At 36.1% G+C, this 20,171-nt stretch overlaps 1 protein-coding gene across 2 annotated transcripts; it reads right to left on the bottom strand.

Annotated features, from left to right (window-relative positions):
• Nucleotides 1-9,255: 9,255 nt before the first annotated feature.
• Nucleotides 9,256-18,900, bottom strand: LOC133306647 (ubinuclein-1-like). 2 transcript variants are annotated; one of them, XM_061506975.1, is made up of 13 exons: nt 18,488-18,900; nt 18,009-18,095; nt 17,778-17,870; nt 16,457-16,533; nt 15,336-15,942; nt 14,526-14,625; nt 14,295-14,404; nt 14,095-14,178; nt 13,345-13,470; nt 12,660-12,794; nt 12,523-12,570; nt 11,888-11,989; nt 9,256-9,907 (listed from the first exon to the last, which is right to left on the bottom strand). In XM_061506975.1, the coding sequence occupies exons 1-13, from the start codon at nt 18,659-18,661 to the stop codon at nt 9,461-9,463; spliced, it is 2,190 nt and encodes a 729-aa protein (XP_061362959.1). In that variant the 5' UTR covers nt 18,662-18,900; the 3' UTR covers nt 9,256-9,460. The 2 variants fall into 2 exon arrangements, with proteins under 2 accessions (XP_061362959.1, XP_061362958.1); XM_061506974.1 differs by having other exon boundaries at nt 9,256-9,913; nt 18,488-18,899.
• Nucleotides 18,901-20,171: the final 1,271 nt, after the last annotated feature.

Here is a 20,171-nt window from a genome sequence, read left to right as displayed (position 1 = left end):
CCAACTCACCAGGACATATTTTACAATGACCAGATTCCCCACTCCATCTAGATGTGCGGTCTTTAGTAAGAAGGCGGCCATGCATTATGATCCACATACAAGATTTAACACGTTGAGGCCCATGCCATTTCCATATGGTAGTCCAAGAATTTTTCAACGGCATGAGAGGGAAACCAAGCATGTTATAATACGCGGTTTTAACTAAAGAGCAGCCAACCTTTTGATTTCTCCAAATAATGCGGTCATTTCCATCCAATGCGCTAGGAATGAGAGCAGCTTGGATCCTTGCAACAGCTTGATCATTGAGATATTGACGAATATAGGGAAAGTTCCATTGACCAGTATTGCTGTTCACGAAGGCACTAACAGGGAGATTCAACTCCAAACCAGTTGGAGTACGAGTAGCCAGAGAGGCAAGACACTCAGTTAAACCCAACCAATTGTCTGTCCAAAATAATGCATCATTACCGTCTCCAATCTCCCATTGCATTGCTTGAAGAAAAGATGGCCAAACACTACACATATTTTTCCAGAAGTATGAGTCATATGCTTTATGATTTACTTCCCTCCGAAGATCCAAACCTCTCTTATTTATACTTGTTACAACTCGAACCCACAACGAATCGGGCGAAGTAAGTATCGTCCATGCAAGCTTGTGAAAGAAAGCCATATTTTGGACACGAAGGTTAATCACCCCTAAGCCACGATGCTCTTAGGCTTGCAAATATTATCCCATGCAACCAGATGAGATCTCCTTTGACCATTTTTATCACCCCAAATAAAGGCACGCTGCAACTTCTCTATTTCATCACAAATGGCTACAGGAAGCAAACTGTGTTACATTTGAAATATAGGAGTTGCTGAAATAACGGAGTTGGAAAGTGTAATTCGACCGGCAAAAGATAAGACCTGGTTACTCCAACCAGATAACTTGTGCCTAATTCTTGCAACAACATCAGCATAATGGTCTTTGGTTACTCGACCATGTTTCATCATGGACCCAAGATATCTCCCTATATTGTGAGTTTGCTTGAAGCCACACATATTTGTGATATCATCTGCAATGTGAGCATCTGTATTTTTCGAGAAAAAAATACTAGATTTCAGAATACTAACCTTTAGGCCAGACATTGAACTAAAAGTCTCCAAGCAATCCACTATAACTTTGATTTGATCTAGAGAAGCTTCTGCAAACAACATCAAATCATTAGCAAACATCAGATGGGCTATCTTAGGACCTTTTGATCCCACGGAGATTGGCTTCCATCTCTTATTGTCAACCGCATCTTGAATGAGATGAGACAATTTTCCATGGCTAGAACAAAAATGTAGGGAGATAAAGGATCACCCTGACGAACTCCTCTTGAAGGAAGGAAGTCACCTGCAATGGCTCCATTCCAAAGCACTGAGACCTTATCAGAGTTGATACAATTCATGATAATATTTGTGAACCAGTGTGGGATTTGAGTTTCATCCAAAATTTTACGAACAAACTCCCAATTTAACATATCATAAGCCTTTTCCAAGTCAATTTTAATTGCCATGAAACATTTTCTTCCTCTCATTCTACGCATTGAATGGATCAGCTCTTGGGTGATGATGATGTTGTCCTGGATATGTCGTTTAGGAACAAAACAAGCTTGGAAGGGAGACACCATCTCTTCCATTAGGGGCTTCATTCTGTTAACCAGAATTTTACTGAGGATTTTATAAATGACATTGCACAAAGAGATTGGTCTGAGCTGCTTAGCACTTTCAGGTCTCTTTACTTTTGGAATGAGGACCAGAAGAGTCGAGTTCACAAGGTGAATCAGATTGGGATTCTGAAACATCATGTTAACATCCTTAATAACATTAGTCTTAATAAGACTCCAATTCTTATGAAAAAAGGCAGTTGGAAAACCATCTTCCCCTGGAGCTTTTGACCCATTGATACTAAAAACAGCTTTTGAAATTTCGTCATCCGAAAGATTACGAGTCAGATTAGATAGCAGATCATCGTGCAGAAGGGGCCAAGTAGTCTTTGATTTCACCCAATCACGATTAAGGACTTCAAATCTGTTACCAATTGATGAAGTTGTCTAGCTTCCTTCACCCAAATCCCATCAGAATTTTTTAACTCAAGAATCCTATTCGAACTTCTTCGAGTAGCTGTTTTAATGTGATAGAATTTGGTGTTTCTATCCCCATCATTTATCCATTTCACCCTGGCTTTTTGAAACCATAAGATCTCTTCTTGTATGAGAACCGCATCAAGGTCCTTCCTAACCTCCTTTTCTCTAGATTGGAGAGATAAGTTGGTATGATAATCAACATGATTCTGAATTTCTGCAATACTATGCAATAGGTTAGTCTTCGTATTGAAAATGTTGCCAAAGACTATCTTGTTCCATCTTTTTAAATTTGGAGTCAGATCATGCAGATTCGTTCTAGTGTCTTTCACAATATTCCAGCTCCTAGCCAGAAACTGAGTAAAGTTATAATGCTCCATCCAAGCAATCTCAAAGCGAAAGGGACGATTTTTCCAACCTGTGTCCAAGTTAGACAAGTAGACCAAAATGGGACTATGATCAGAATAAATCCGTGGAAGTACCTTAACGCCAGCATCAGTAAAGGCAGTCTTCCAACTTGCATTAGCACAGGCTCGGTCCAGCCTCTTAAAAACACGATCAAGATGAAGAAACTTCGGACCCTTTCATGTAAACCAAGGACCTGATCCTCCAAGATCCAGCAGCTTGCAATTATGAAGAACATTTGCAAAATTGGAACATCTGTTTAAGTTAACTCTACAGCCACCTTTCTTCTCATCCTGATTTGCTATTTCATTAAAATCCCCAGCCACCAACCACGACCCATTACAATGGAGACTAATGTTTAGCAGATCATCCCATAGCTCCTTTCTATTTTCTTCCCTAGGACTCGCATAAACTGCCGTGCAAGAAAAGGAAGGAACGTGAAAATTCTGAACTTTAAAATGAACAAACTGTTTTGTGTGATTAACAATTTCAACGAGACCAATCTCATCATTCCAGAGGATCCAAATACCCCCTGAGTAACCTTCTGCCTCTTGAACAAAAGCATGCTTAAACCCAGATTTTCGGATAATGTCAGAAGCTTTTTGACCACTACACCGAGGTTCTAGAATCACTACAATACTAGGCTTATATTTCCTAGTAAACAGAAAAAGCGATTTTTGAAACTGGGGTTTCACTGCTCCCCTACAGTTCCAGAAGAATAAATTCATTAAAAACTATGTTGAATGCAAGACTCCAAGGTTCTTGCATCCTTCATTCTTGAAATATCTTCCTGGTGAACTCTGTCCACCTCCATGCACGTAGAGATGGTTGAGGTTTTAGGATTTTGGATGTCGCTGCTGTTGTCAACTGATATATCAGGACCAGTTTTATGAAATGTGTCATATAACTGCTCTTGATTCTGGTTCAAAGTGCTATCTGCTTTCATCCCATTTTCCTGATCATGTTGATTTGCTTGCATAGGACTAACCGCCATGGGAGTAGCAATTGATGGAGATGGTGGAACAGGAGTATGATCTTCACGATTTTCACTCTGGACTGGACACCTCTTACCCGTGCTTGAAGAATGAGCCGCATGCATAGTAGGAACCGTTGATTTAGTCCTAGGGGTATCTTTGGACTTTTTGGATTTAGTCCATATTTTCTGAGGAATTTCAAACTGAGGGGCCCCCATATGAGGAGTAACAGAATTAATTATTTGATTATGATCCTCCTCATTAATAGGTCCAGCTGTTAAGATTGCAAACCGTGATTGCGTAATTTCCTCCTTATCACCATGATTATCTCCATGATTATCGCTGGTCATAACTCCCTTATTACCATGATTACCATGATTATCGCTGGTCATATATAACTCCCTTATTACAATGATTACCATGATTATCGCTGGTCATAACTCTCTTATCACCATGATTATCTCCATGATTATCGCTAGTCATAACTCCCTTATCATTATTCCTTTGTAACGTTTTTGAACCAGCGCCTGGCTGGACTGCACCGGCCGTCTGAGGAGGTTGCCGGCTCCTGCGTTGACGGTTAACAACCATCCAAGGTCCCAATCCTTTGCTTCGATGGAATTCTGAGTTGCCAGGTTCCTCTTGATGAATTTGATCGTCATTATGAATATCGGATGAACTGCGTTGCTTTGGAGCAGCTGAACAATTCTCGGTGCTATGTCCATATTTCCCACAACCAAAACAAATGAGCCCTAATCCTTCATACTCAATTTGTTTGGTAAATCCTTCCAGCACATAGTCACCCTTTAATGGCTGAGATAGGTCCAGTTCCACACATATTCTTGCAAACCGTCCTCTTACATGAGCATTTGTATTGCTGTCTACCTTGATCATCTTGCCTAACCAGTTTCCAATCCTTCTAAAAAAAGCTTCATCATAGAATTCAATGGGAATATCCGGTAGACGAATCCAAGCAGCAATCTTAGCAATTCCAGCACTATTAGGTCTGAAAGTTGATTCCCACTTCCTCAACGATAAATAATGACCCAAAACAATCCATGGACCACCGTTCAACTCAAAATTGAGATCATCCTTCTCACTAAACTGGACTACGAAAAAGTCATTACCAATATCAGTGACATTGATTTTGCCTTTTCTAGCCCATAAGACATTTATTTTTTTCTTCATAAACTCCACCCCAATTTTCTTCCCAAGGAGTTTAACAATCAGAGCTTTCTCCCAAGGTTTCCTCATTCTCTTCCTTGCTCTTTTGGTGCAACTAAAATAAGTACGCCCATCATCTTCCTCCCACATCTTAATTCCTCCATGGTTGACATCCTCTTCCTCAGCAGGTTCCTCCCCATCTAAGTCTTCCTCGGCAGACGCCTCTCCTTCCCATTCATCATCTTCTCCATTATGACGCATCAGAATTTCCCTCCAGGTTGAACGTTGGCCATTCTCATCTTCCATCCAACCTTCATGTCTAGGTATCATAGATACATCATTTGAAAACTGATCTCCCTCACCTTTATTCCTCTTATTACTTCTTTGAAGAATGTCAAGTTCTTCACTTGATTTGCCAGGATTCTTCCCATGATCACCTTTCTCTCTCTCACTCATCGCTCACCAATCTTTTCTTTTTATTATGGGTTTTATTTGTATCAAGTAACAGGGCCAATTACTTTTTTTCCTGCTGATAGAGTGAGATATGGGTCCCACGCAAGAGAAAAATAAAAAAATAAAGAAAACAGAAAACGCTGCTTTCGATGGGAGAGCTGGAAAAAAAACATGTTTACAGTAACATGACAATTGATTTTCCCTTTTATTATTAGTTGTTATGTATGAAATGGTTTTTATTTTTATGGAAATGGATCCTCTAATGTGAAAAAAAACATGACATGATCATGTGAGAAGATCACAACCATACAAAGGTAAATCAACGGTTATGATTTTGTAACTACCTATTTTAATATATTTTCTTTCTCCTCCTTTATTACCATTGATCTACTTTTGTATAGTTATGATTTCCCACATGACATGGTCACGTGATTTTTCACATTAGAGGATCCAGATCTTATTTTTATAGTCTCCCTGCGTGTTTAAAAGCGCTTACGCAAAAATAATTATTTTCTAATTTTTTTCAGAAGTTATATTTTTCAATCCAAAATAAATCAATACAAATATGCACTTAAAATTCTATTAAAAATACAAATTTATATTTCATTGCAAGATAGTATTTAAATTCTATCAGTATTCTTCCTAAATTTTTCTTAATCTTAACCATGTTTCTTAAAATTTTCCAGTCTCAATAACACATTAGCCACCCTGTCTATATAATATATGGAAGAGTTAAGATTTACAACATTAAAATGCAAAAAAAGAAAAGTGCATCACAATTAGTAACTTAAATGTATGATTTCATGTACAACAAAATAAAATTATATTTCTTAAACCAATAACCTAGATTTATTTACGTACAGAAAATTAGCATCACATCACGCACAACTGCTTGATAGAAGTTATCTTTTACAGGCTCTTCTCTAAGATCTACAATAGTTTTTTTTTTTTGCAAAAAGAGGAATTACAATAAAAGGTTACAGAAGGTTACAAATTCTTGGGCTATAGGTACCCATCAAATCCCTACATAGAAATTCTCTACACTCAGCTGGAGGTTCTTGTAGAATGTGGCAGTCCCAATCTGTCCACTTGGTCCCATGATGAGTTAGGGCGTCTGCGACCATGTTCCCTTCTCTATAGATGTGAGATAGTTTTGTCACTGTCTTTCAAGCATGGCTTGCACCTGGTAAACCATAGGAGCAACCAGGTGGTTTTTTTCGCAACCATTAATAACTAAGTTAACAGCAACTTGAGAGTCCCCTTCTATCAAAATCTTCGTGCAGCCTAAGTTCCAAGCTAGTTGAATGCCATTCAGGAGACCCCAGATCTCAGCTCTTAAGGAGGATCCTCTGTCCAGATTCCTAGTAAAGCCTATGATCCATCTACCTGAGTCGTCTCTGATGACTCCCTCACAACTAGAGTGGGTTCCTCTGTCACTACTAGAGCCGCCGACATTGAGTTTCATCCATTGTTGTGGTGGAAAGTCCCAACAGATTAGTTTCTCAATTCTAAGGCTTCTTTCAGTTCCAACCATCCCCATTACCTGTTGTGCCTCTTTAAGGTTCGTGACAAAAAATTTTGCTCTTCGGATGACTGAGTCCTGGCTGTAAATTTTCTGGTTGAAGATCAAATTGTTCCTATCTCTCCAGATGTACCAAAGGGTGACTCCAAACAGCAGGTTCCAGTGGAAAGGAAGGTGAAGAGCATACTCAGAAAGAAGATTATGTCGGATCCAATCTTTTAGGTTACTGTCAAAGAAGTCAGTTGAAGAGTGTGAATCTGAAGCTCTTTCCATATGTCTCTACTCCAATTACAATCTCTGAGAATATGCAGTAGGTCTTCTGGTTCAGTGTTGCATCTGGGGCAGAGAGTACAGTTTGTCAATTGACTCTTTGCTCTCTCCACATTAGTTAGCAGGTATTCACCAAGGGCTTTCCAAAGGAACAATTGAATTCTTGCTGGTCCCTTCCATCTCCACGGGTAAAAACATTGGATGTCCCTGAAAGCTGAACTTCTTCTTCTTCTAGGAGATAATAGGCAGATCTAACAGAGAAGACACCATCACTGGTGTTACCCCAGATGACTAAGTCTTCTCCATTCTCGGTGCTTGGGGGCATAATCTTGGCAATTGCTTCGCAAGAATGAACAGAGACAAATTGGCATAACAAATTCCAATTCCAATTGCCATTACTGTCAACTAGTTGGTCCACCATCTAGGTGGTAACCTCCTCCGTAAGGTGTGCCGATTGTAATGGATGGATGCAAGAGTTACCAATGAGCCAAGGATCAGTCCAAAATTTGGTTTTTTTTCCCATCTCCAAGCTGAATCTTCGATCCTGAGATTACCTTTGGCCACACTTTGAGGATCCCTCTCCAAAGATTGGAAGCTTGTCTGGCTTGAGACAAATTGGGAATAAGATCCTCCCCAACAGCATATTTGTTCCTCAGTACTTTGGCCCATAAGCAGTGTTTTTGAGTCAACAATGCATGACCAACCTTCATGAGGAAGGCTTGGTTTATCCCTCTCATTCTTCTGAAGCCTAGACCACCATTGTCTCTATGTTGACACACCTTTGTCCAAGCCACTGTATGAATCCTTTGTTTATCATGCGCAGATCCCCATAAGAGGTCACGGGATCGCTTCTCAATAGCATCACAGGTCTTCATAGGAAGCAAGCAGGATTGCATTGAGTAGGTTGGAATAAAAGCTAAAATAGAATTCACCAGAGTTGATCTCCCTGCCATGGATAACGACCCTCTTTAGGCCTCCTTCTGTTTTGGACTCTCTATCCTCTCTGGAAGTGGATAAATATACAGGACTCCGATTTGCAGCTAGTGCCGGACACTGATAATCCTCGCTGCCAAGAAAACCAATATCATAGCAGACATTCTTCAGTCTCTCAAGTTTCCTCCACACATCCAAGCTTCGATCATCATCAGGAATTAAGTAGTTCTCGAGATCAACATGCAAGCTCTCACAACACCTTTTCATCTCACTCCTAAAAGTGGCAAGTGTGGCTATAGGAAGAGTGTCAAAGTGTAGGTCATTTCTTAATAACTCGTAATAAGAGGATTATTATATAAATAATTATATTTGCAGCTAGGTCACCTATAACTACTTCAATGTAAAAATATAGGATGCCCTATTAGGTTTAACTCCCTTTTTATATTTTTTTTCATCATGAGCATGAGCATGCCCCATTGATAGTTGCCTATCTGAATTTAAGAAATAGTGGAAAAAGACCTCGCTTAGCGCAATTTCTAGTGTCCAATGCGTTCGAAGTTCCATTCTCCATCCACTCATGCCAAACATAGATTAAATTTTTACATGTGATGTCGAAACCTAGATTAAATTTCCACTACTTTATATCACAAAATTGAAGAAAGTGACTTTTGTCTTTTCCTATTAACTAGAAATTAAGTCAACAATTTAGCCCACAGATAGTCTAAAGTAACTGTTTTTCTCTCTCTTTCTATTATCAACTTTTCCTGAATGAAATGGTTTTTATTTTTTTAGTCTCCCAGCGCGTTTGAAAGCGCTTATGAAAAGATAATTATTTTCTAATTTTTTCAGAAGTTACATTTTTTAATCAATACAAATATGCACTTAAAATTCTATTAAAAATACAATTTTATACTTCAATGCAAGATAGTATTTAAATTCTATCAATATTCTTTCTAACTTTTATTTTTACTCTTAACAATGTTTCTTAAAAATTTGCAGTCTCAATAACACATTAGCCACTGTCTATATAATATATGGAAGAGTTGAGATTTAATACATTGGGGAAAAAATTAGAAAAAGTGCAACAAAATTAGTGATTTAAATTTATGATTTTATTTACAATGAAATAAAACTATATATATTAAACCAATAACCTAGATTTATTTTCTTTTTTAACAAAGTACAGAAAATTTAATATAAGATTATGACCTCTAATCTGGCGGAGCGGAACTTATTGCTTAATGATCCCCTGTTGTGGAAACGAACAAACTTCCTTCGATAGTCTTTGGTACTTGTCATTTGGAACAAGTTTAATATAACTTCTCAACTCAACCAGCATTCTAGATGAGTCATGCTTGTTTAACTTATCATCGAAATTGCATTCGGGGTGCAGTAGGCCAGTAGCAACATTGCCTAAAAGAAGCGTTAAGGTCATAAGACGGTTTGCCAGAGCTACTATAACTAATAACAATTAACAAATCTATCTATATTTCGTGGAGCATTGCAAGGACATGTAATTACAAAAATGGTAAAAATAAGTAGAAAGCAATTTGATGGAGAGGGGAGATTAGGGGGAAAAAAAAAAATGTTTGACATTGTGTTATGTAAACCTCCTACTTGATCTCATGTTAGCTTGACTGCTCAAGACCCGGTAGAGACGTTGACTGAAGAGTTGATTTGGTAGGAAGAACTGCAGACTGCTTTAGTGACCTAGACCTTTCTTCACCCTGCAAAGAAGCTACCTTCTCAGGACCAAAATGTTCTCCTTCCAACTCAAGTTCTGGTTTTCTCTTTATCTTCTTTGTTATTACGCCATCTGCAACCCTTACATCATCCAGGGAACTGCTTGAACTTCCCTTTGCTTTTTCTTGTTTTAGACCATTCATAGGACTAGAGATCCGGACAGCTGAGCTCGTATTAGAAACTGGCTTGTTCACTGAAGTAAAAGCATGACTGCTAGATTCTGGAGCTGCTAATCTCTCTCGCTGGTTCAGCTGTGAAGTACTCGAACTAGTATCAAATTGAACATTCTCCTCTTGCTTAGGTACCAACAACTTTTTCCTCCTTATTTTTTCCTGATTCTAAAAACACACGAAACAATGAGATAATGAACTAAAATCCAATATTGTCCTTACAAATATCAGATCCTGGCTATCATCTGAGTATAAAAGAATCATATGTTGTTCTTCCATTATTAATTAGGTTCATTTAATGTTTTTTCCCTCTCTTAAGGACAACATTGTTCTTCCATTATTTATACTAATAATCATTATTTCAAGCAGTAATGACCTTATTCCACTTAACAAGATGTCTCGAGTTCGAATCCACAGAATGGAAAAAAAAAAAAAAAAAAAAAAAAAGTCTTGAGAGAGTCATAACCCTTAGATGGGTCTGACTGAGCTGGAAATAGATTAGTCAGATAATTGATAAACCGGTGGAAAAATCCTAAAAAATTCTATAAAAAATGCCAAGATGATTTAACTCTTTGTCATCCATGTTACCTTGATCAAAGTATAGAGTTTGAACAACAAAGAGAGACTAATAAAGAAATCAACACTTCAGTGACTTCATGGGAACATGATAAAACATGATCTTCGAGGCAAACTAATTTTGGAAAGGGATATGTCCTTCTAATAGACAAAGTAGACAGATAAAACACTGAATGTAATTCAAAAAGAAAACCAGTGAAATGAAAACGATGAAAAGAGTTTCCGCTATCTACATCGTTACTAACTTTCGTTTGGGTATTTCATCATTTCTAACACTTCCAATATGAGAAAAAACAAAATACGGTAATAGGAGACGAGATGTCCACCCAAATATACATTAGACTTGCGTCCAAAAACAAAAGTGTGATAAGATATAAAGTTCCTTCTAAACAAAAAGTAGGCTGTCATTATCAGAATTATGAACAAATAAATAGCGTGGCCTTGGGTTTTGAAGCTCTGAGTTCAGATTTAAAGTTAGAACCAGAGCTTCATCTTACAGTTGCACATTGGGTTTCAGATTAGGTTGGGGTTTCAATAGGGTTCAGCTGCTCTGTATTGGTTTGGTGCAAGAATTTCTCTCTTTTCCCACACTTAAAGAGAGGGAAACCAAGTGGTTGATTGGTAGCTCAAAATGCCCAGGATCATAGCTGATCTACACAAGAATTTATAGAACCTCCTGAGGGTTGCCTTGCGCTCTTGCAGAATGATGTTATGGGAGTTATGACTTCAGGATGTGTATTTAGTTTTGATGCTGTCTTCTTTTTCCTTATGTATCCAAATAAAAATAAATAAAAAATTCTCTCTTTCTCTTTCAGAAACCCTTTGTCTTGTAGTTTTACTATTACTCTGTTTGAGTTAAATTACCTAAATCCAACCCTCAACCCAAAAAAATCCACATTCTCTTGCCCTCCATTCCATGAATTCTCTCTTCCTTTTTCCTTTGATTTCTTCTCTTTCCCTTCCAACATCCAAACAGACCTCCAAAATAGGGGGCACTTCGAAATATTCATAAAGTGAACAAGGGAGGGTTTGGGAGGATCACATGAAAAATCCTCATTTTTTTCATAAAAATCTCAAACAAGAGGAAGGTCTACCTAAAACCTTCCTCTCCCCTCCATTTTCCTCCATCCAAACATTCCACTAGAGGAAGAATCTTATGATCCTTGTATAGGTCCTACAATCCACTATACTTGTTCCCTCATATAATCTTGGGTAAGACCTATGACCTTGACTACCAACCCGAGCATGTGCCGTTCCTAATACGACGATGCCATATAGGCAATTACAGTCTAGGGCACAGAGAGCGTTCAAGAAACTCTTTCCTTACCTATGTCAAAAAATTTGCAAAAAAGGGAAGATAGTTCTTTCTTCTTTTCTTTTTTTTTATACAATGGAGGCACTGAGGTTTGAACAATTGAAATTATGACCTCATAGAAACTACTCAAATCCCTCATCACTAGACAAATCCTAGTGGCTTAAATAGTTCTTTTCTTCTACTTTAGAGAGGTGAGATTTGAATAATGCTTCACTAATATTAAAAACCATTATTCGCTGCAAAAGGCATACCTTATGTCTGTCGTACAGTGCTCTACGCCTCTCTTTTGCCCTACAAATTCCATGTTTGATCCCATGGTTGTCCATGTAACCATTTGGCCATAATTCTGCAAGCTGATGAAGAAAAGGAACTTGAAAGTTTTAAAAATATAAACATATTTGTTTATAAAATGGAAACATTAACTTAGACACAACATAACACATTCACTACAAAGATAGTCACATACACATATATATCAACTATTAAGTAGCACCAATTTTCCGGAAAGAAGAGAATTGTTTTTTGGAATTAAAAAAAAAATCAAAATGGCAGTCAAGAAAAATTCCATGACTGAGTAATTCTAACACCAAAAAATTCTGAAAACAAATTGCAAACCATTTATTTTCAACGTCATCTAGGGATAAAAGGGGGGTTTAATAATTAATAGCACCCTCCGTTATATTGTTTTATATGCAAACAATATGTAAGTTTAGCTCATAATATAATGAGGCATTAAGAAACCAATCAAGCTTGGAGAAAGCAAGTGAAAAACTTCAAAAACCAAGTTGACTAATTTTTTGGTCCTCAGCCAGAAAAACACAAAGCACACAACCCAGTAGCTCTGCTAGACCAATATTTAGAGAAAGATTTAGAAAATTTGAATCACCTCAGCATACAACTTTCGGATTTGGGGACCTGCATTTTCATCCAACCCCTACAGCAATTGCAAACAAGGTTCAATAAGAAAGCTTTATCACATACAACAGAATTTTCCAAAAGAATATTTATAGCTCAGGTCCATACATCAACAAAAAGGTCATATAGATCACAAATCTTGTCCTCCAAAGCTGTGTCCATACTAAACTTCCTTTTAGTTATTGCTTTTCCATCAGGACCAAATTCTTGAAAATCACCAGATGGTCCAGCTTTCTGCTGTTGCTGATGTGTCCAAAAACACCATGCAATCCAAATTAAATAATCAAAGCATTATTTCAGCATACATATGATTGAAATTTTCCTGAAAATTTGTTATAGTGCGAAACTAAAAAGAAATAGAAAAAAAACACAATTGAGTATCATAATTAGAAGCAATCAAATCCCTTTACAGGTAAATGATCCATTAGTAAGCTTGCCATAACTAGTTTTTGCACTGCAACCACAAAATTGCATTGGATCCATTAAGAGAAGCACCCAAAAGAAAGAATAACAGGAAAAATAGGATGAATTATGATGGGGGAAACAAAATCAGTAATGAAGAATCAGCAAAGCTAAACAAAGATGGAGAACATGCAAAACATAAGAACCACCAAAGAACATATCCAGTGATGCTGACAGATACAAAAAAAGAATCTATATGTGCTATGTCATGCAGTAATACTGGAGGCATAAAGAGCTCATCAGAATTGAATCTGAGTAAAAATAAAACACATGTAAGCCAATTTACCAATCCTTGATAAGAAATGTAATAGCAAGTGAAACTACAATAAACCTTGGATTCCAGAATTGGAGCCTGCATCTTAATCATGTCAACAACTTCCTTCTTTATCTGTTGAAACCTATCTTCCTCCTCCTGCTTTGCTGACAGACCCACATTGATCATTGTTTTTAAGTTTCTCTGTAGTAGGAAAACATCATATAAGAAGATAAGTAGTTTCAGGAACTAAGAAAACCTAAATATACCTAAACTAAAAAGTGTAGAAACAAGAATAAGTTACAGAAACTGTCAAGAGTACTATGACATCAAAAATTAAAAAGGTAAATAAGAGGAGGGAATTTATTCCTCATGAGAACAGTTTTTATTGACATAAAAAATGGCAAAGTACTACCATTTATTTAGAGATAATACTGTCATAGCTTCATAGTCACATCACATTAAAGGAATAAAAAAAAAAAGGAAATGGGAAATGAAAATTGAAGCATTCTTTTCAGAGAGACACAACAGTTAGTAAGTGACACAATCCACAATTTAAATTAAAGATGCAAGTGATTAGGTCAAGAGTGTACTCAAAGCATACCTCCATATCCTAATGATTAAGCTAACAAAAAATTGTACAAAAGAGAAGCAACACTGGACAGGTGACTTGAGAGAAAAGTAAGCATATGCAAGTTTCAAAGCCACATAACTTTTGGGTTCCAACCATGTATGTCAGCTAAAAGAGGGGGAGGGGGAGATTAAAGTTGGAAACTGACACAACTGACACTAAAGGGTTATCTGTTTATATTTAACAGGTTCCTATACCTTTAATGTTCTGAGTTGAATCAGGTGCCCAAGAATACTCATAAGACGGTTAATAAACTCTTTTGATACTTTCCCATGGCTTGCCTGATGCAACAAAAACATAACAGTTAATATTACAATGTTTGAAGCCCTTGAGTAAAAATATAAAATAGTATATATCTCTGGAATCATAAAATCAAGACAGCAGCATTTGCCAGGACCGCTAGTTTAGCAACTTTAGCAAGCTTTAGCTTTATTTCTCTAGGCAACCTCCTTTTGACTGCCGGGGATGTGGAATCAGCTTCCTGGTTTTCCACAGCGGGTGGTCTTGCTGTAATATTATTCAAAAGGAACAAAACAAAAAGAAAAGCAGAGCAAAACTTAGCATTAGCAACAAACTTCCCACATTTCCTATGAGAAACATGGATATTCATAACAATTTCAAAACTTACATTCTGCAACCATTTTTTCTAACTCGCGAATAGCCTTTTCAAGCATTGAAGTTTTTGGCCTAACACTAGAACCGTCTTTCTTGTGCATGTATTCAGATTTCTGCATAACATTCAAATAAACCCATGACTACCACAGGAACTAATAGAAAAAAAAAATAGTTTCATGCATAACAATCCATATGCACAACTTTCGTCATTTCTAGTCACAATAATTGGGGAAAAAATGAATAATTTACCAAAAGCATGTCATAAGGATAGTTTGCTTTTCCCTTTAAATAAAGTGGCTGTCATTTTAATTGAAAGATCATGCCTCATGACAGCCAAGATACCTAGTCAAAGGACTAGGTTGAAGCAATAATGCTACTTAACTACGAATTCATGCTTAACACCTACATAGCATCTTCCACGTGATTGTTATCCTTCATGCAAAAAAGAAAGCAAGTCAGCAATGCATATTCTTTGGCTTTATTAATTCGCTCATTGTTGGGAATTTGGCTCTCATTTCGTCTAGCACACAGCATGTAATCCCTTAGTGTCAGTGTAAGACTTGATCTCGTAGTCTCAATGTAAAGTAGTTCTACAAAGAAAATGCTTATTTGGAAGGCAGTTGTTGAATGCAACATGACGTGGGCCACTTATGGTCTGAGACTTGGAGCAGGAAAACCCTTTTGTTGAATAGTAAAAAAGAATTGCTGAAAGCACAGCAGTGCAGAGGACCTTTATTTTTGGTATTCGCTTGTTGCTTTAAATTATTTATCAAATCAAAATTAAAGAAGTAAGATGCAGAAAAGCAAAGAAATAAAAACTTACAGTTGCTTGCATAGCAGACTTTCCCTCAGACAAGTTAAGATCCGGCAGTTCGCAGATGCCATTTTTTTCTTTTGACCGACTGATACTTTCCAAATCATCAATAGTACTTGAGGGTCTTCCAGGTTGGGATTTGGAAGGTGCACATGCACTTTTTTCAAGGTACTTCTGATGAGATGCATCAAACAATCCACTTGCATCCTTATATTTATCACTGATGTTCTTAGGTTGAAAAGCTCCTATCTTCTGCTTATCAGCATTTTTTACTTCTGTCACCGAAGCAAGAATATCATCACTTGATGCTTTCAAAGAGACAGAAGGGTCCAATATTGGTTTTGCATTAGCAGTTTTCTTTTTTGAACTAATTCCAGAGAGATCCGATTGATTCTGAAGTTTCAATTCTTCATTATGTTCACCAGGTGCAACCAAATTCGGTGAAGGATTAAATATATTCTTCGCCTGTATTGAAGCTGTTTTTCCAGATGCTGACTTGCCCACTTTTATATGTTTATTTGATCTATGATCATCATTATTTTCACCAGGATTCTTCAATATATCTTTTCTGCGCCTTTTCTTTGATTGCTGGTTAGGCAATACAGGAGGTTCAATTCTTGTAATATAGAAAGAAACAACAAAAAATCAGTATGAATAATTCATAGTTTGTTAGACTCATTTACTCCAATCTTCAACTAATATATTCATAAAATCAGAACAACATTTGTAGACAAGTGTCGAAGGAAAGAGTATTTACCTACAAGCCAGAAAAATAATATTAAAAATGTTGTCGGGAGCAATAAGAAAGAACATACAACACCAGAATATCTAATAAAGACAAGCATGTCGATAGGAATTCCCCTTGCCCCCCCAAAAAAAAAACCCAACAACACACAAAAAAAACTTATAACTGATGAATAATGAGTCAACTAAAAAACGGAGGTTATTTGACAGCAAATACAACAAGATGATAACAAATTAACAATAGACCAACCTCAGCAATGAAACAAGATCAACAATTGAGTACTTTGCAAACAAACTTTTCTATGATTTGCTTTAACCTTAATCTAAGTGGTTTGGGAAGAAAAAAAATATTCAAAAGCAGATATTTAGAATAAAACAAAACTTACATGCGTTCCAATTTCCCCCTATTTACGAAGAACCCGTCATGTTTGATAGCAGATTTATCAACCTCAAAATATTCATCCTGCAATGAACAGTTTAAGAGCATAAAAAAGTAATACAGAAGAAATACTACTACTGCCAGCAATCATAGGTCAAGAGTGTTATTATGTAAAGAACCAATTCAACCCAAAACCTTAAGGTGTTGGGTGAAGGTCTTTTTAATGGTTTATATTATTCTCTAACATACCCCTTCACGCAAGAGCCCTTTGAGCTTGAAACGTGGATATTGCACAGGCCCAATTTTTGGTTTACCTTGTGCTTATTTAATTCCACTAAAAAGTGGAAGAAGTAAGGATCGAAGCTCTGATAACGTGTAAAAGACCAATTCAACCCAAAACCTTAAGGTGTTAGGTGAGAGCCTTTTCAATAGTTTATATTATTCTCTAAGGGGGCGTTTGGTAGAGAAAATATTTTTTTTTACTAGGAAAAAAAATTACTTGGAATATAGTGGGAAATTATTTTTTCCAAGCAAGTTATGAAAAGGTGTTTGGTAGACCAAAATTTTTGTCAGGAATGTTGAGTTATTTTTATAATGCTATGTTTGGTTGCTTGTAAAATATTTGTAGGAATCTGGACTGAAATTACAAAATTACCCATGTGTTTGAATATTTGTTTTCAGCGTTCGTTTTACAAAATTACCTATGTCTCGGAGTTTTATAGAGATGCAAAGAGGGAAGAGCTTGATGCTGCCATTTTTAACCTCAGGGAGATTGAAAGTAAGGCCACAGTTAATTTTGTTAACCTGGTTTACTTAAACACACAGCAGAATCTTCAATGAGGAATGTTCTTCTGGTTTATTTTCTTTTTCTTGCAGATTATGATGAGTATAAGAGGTCAATGCTAATTTCACAAATGAGCTTTGAGAAAACATTTGGTTTGTCCACCGTTTTCATTGAATCTACAGTAATGGAGAATGGAGGGCTTCCTTGACGAAGAACAAGGTTGTATGAGGGTTTGAAGAACAAGGTTTTACGCATCTCCTGAGATATATTGAATGAGGGCAATTTCGTCTCCAAACTTTGTTGTGCGATTCCGAGTACGTGGGGAAAAAAAAACCATGGTTGAGTTGGTATTATTCTTTAGGAATGTGTAGTTAAAAATAAAATGATGGGGATAAAATTTCCCTGGGATTATTTTTCATTTTACCCATACCAAACATGGGAAAAAAATTTCCTCCCCCCACTTTACCAGCATTTCAAGCAAAAAACTCATACCAAACACCCCCTAACATATTAGTGAACCAAAAAAATATATAAAGACACCAACCAGCTCTGCATCATCTATAAAAGAGTCTTCTGTATCGTACTGATCATCATCAGGAGCATCAAGCAGATCCTCATCATCACTACTATCCTTACCCTGAAAATGACTCAACATCCAATTTATTGACAATATAAAAGCTCAAACACATCTACAATATGAATCAATGGTTTAACAAACTAATTCATGCTGATACAGAGCATATGGTAACAATATCAGTAAGCAATATGCACATACCATATAAAGGCGTTCAATCTTCTCTATTACTGCACTGAAACGGTTTGGCTGAGAAGGATCATTTTCTTCAATCTCAACAGGTTGTCCCTAAAAAAGATGGGCAGAGAATAGTAAAAATAGTGAATCATAAGACTTCCCGATAGTCCTATTTCATATTTCAGTACTCTTATAAGATCACTACAAGTCACGTTAAGTAACATCATCTCCAGTAAACTCCGAAATAGGAACATATATCAACTCCAAACTCATGAATTTGAAGTCAAATAGGAAAGCATTCAAGAACAACAATTCTAGTTTGCTACAAAACCCTTTCAAACCCAAAATTTCGAATGAAGAATCACATCCTACTACAATGCAAATTATCGCAGTCAAAATATCAACAGGGAAAGCTGAGAAGACTTCATCTACGACTGTGAAATAACAATACAATAGGGAATTACATCTAGAAAGAAACACAGTGACGTTGAAAAAAGCCTCACCGGAGCGATTGTAGGGTGTTGGGGGACAGAAGTGGATCCGTTAGACTTGTTAGCGTCTTTCATCAGCTTCTTCCATGAAACTATGGTGGTTTCTCCTGGCCGGAGCTCCACCGTGAACATTTGCCGGTCTCGCTTCTTAACGAACGACGACGAAGCCCTCTTCTCTTCCGCCATCGGAACCCAAATTAATTGATACCAAGATTCAAGAATTAGGGTGTGAGAGAGAGACAAACATGGGATATTGCTTGCTTCGAGACAAATTGCGCGGGATTCCAAAATTAATTAACGAAAATAAAAGGAGAAAAAAATAAATAAAAATGAACTCTGTCCCTGACCCTGGGGGTTTTAACTGCAATTCGAGTTTGGTCGTAAAAATTTTCCTGCTCTTTCTTTTCCGAGGAAAAAAAGAAAAAGAAAAAGAAAAAACCAGGGAGGGAAAAGAGAACTGGGGCGGGTAATATCGTGTGGGCCGGGTCTTATCCACCCCAAATTAAAACTGAAACGATAAGTGTTTGCTTCCTGCAAGATCCACTGGTGATTTCAGTTTCGTGCAGCTTCTAAAACGGCAAAAAAAACTTCAATGCACCAAATTAAAACGATGCATCCTTTTATTAAGTGTATGTTTGGATTTTTTTTTTAGCTAAAATTATTTATTAAGTATAAATTAGGTCGAATAATTTTTTAAAAAAACTCTCTTCTTTATAAAGAAGAAAAAAACTTATAGCTAAAAGTTTCTCTTTTTTAAATTCTTATTTATTTTTCTTGAATTGTGTGTTTTTTTTAAATAAAAAACTATAAAGATAGAAAGAGAGATAAATTTCTTAAAATATATGCTTTTAAATAACTTTTAAGCTAAAAATTATATGTAATTATCAAATAATTTTTATCTTTTTTTTAAACTCTTTTTTTAACTTTAATTTATAAGTAGCTTCTAGCTTAAAAAAAATTATCCAAACAAGCTCTAAACAGGGAAAAGATTAGCACTTAAAGGAAATATAAAAAAAAATTGGAAAAAAATGAAAAAATATTACCCTATTCAATAAAAGAAAGCACCAAATTTTTTCTCCAAAACGGGCTTTTTGACCCTTTTTATTTAAAAATTTGCTCATCTAATTAATATAATTATATCACGTTCATGTTTATGCGACTGTTCCACTCAAATTTCATTCACCCTTTCAACTTTATTTCCCATTGCAGTTAATGTAATAAATAATAAATAATATTTGATAACTAATATTACAATTATTATTTATAAATTGACGTTAAATTTATTGAGTGATGAAATAATAAATAACATCATAAATATTTCTCGTTTGACAATAATAATAATAATAATAATTTGACTCTTAAAACTTATAAGTCAAATTAAATATTAATGATAATTATATGATATTTAATTTTTTTATCTGCCTAAAACTTTTGAATATTTGACAAAGTCCTTTAAGTGCTTAAAACTTTCGTCTCATAAAACATAAATTTATCTTCTTTTTCACACTTTGAATATGTTACAAATAAAACAATGGTAGGGCATATTGATTAATTGCCTAAAAAAATTTGAATCACAATACTAGAATAGTAATGTTTCACAAATAACTCTACCATTAAAGTAATTATGAATAATGTGTGAAATCACTCATTACCTTAGATAATATGAAATATTTAAGATTTTAAGAAGAAAAGGGAT

This window comes from Gastrolobium bilobum, unplaced genomic scaffold (genome assembly GCF_033153095.1).
Source record: "Gastrolobium bilobum isolate Gb01-03AN ecotype WA unplaced genomic scaffold, APGP_CSIRO_Gbil_v1 utg5629, whole genome shotgun sequence".
Lineage (NCBI taxonomy): Eukaryota > Viridiplantae > Streptophyta > Magnoliopsida > Fabales > Fabaceae > Gastrolobium > Gastrolobium bilobum.
Note: the sequence above shows the minus strand (reverse complement) of the source record. Positions and strands in the feature narration are given on the sequence as shown.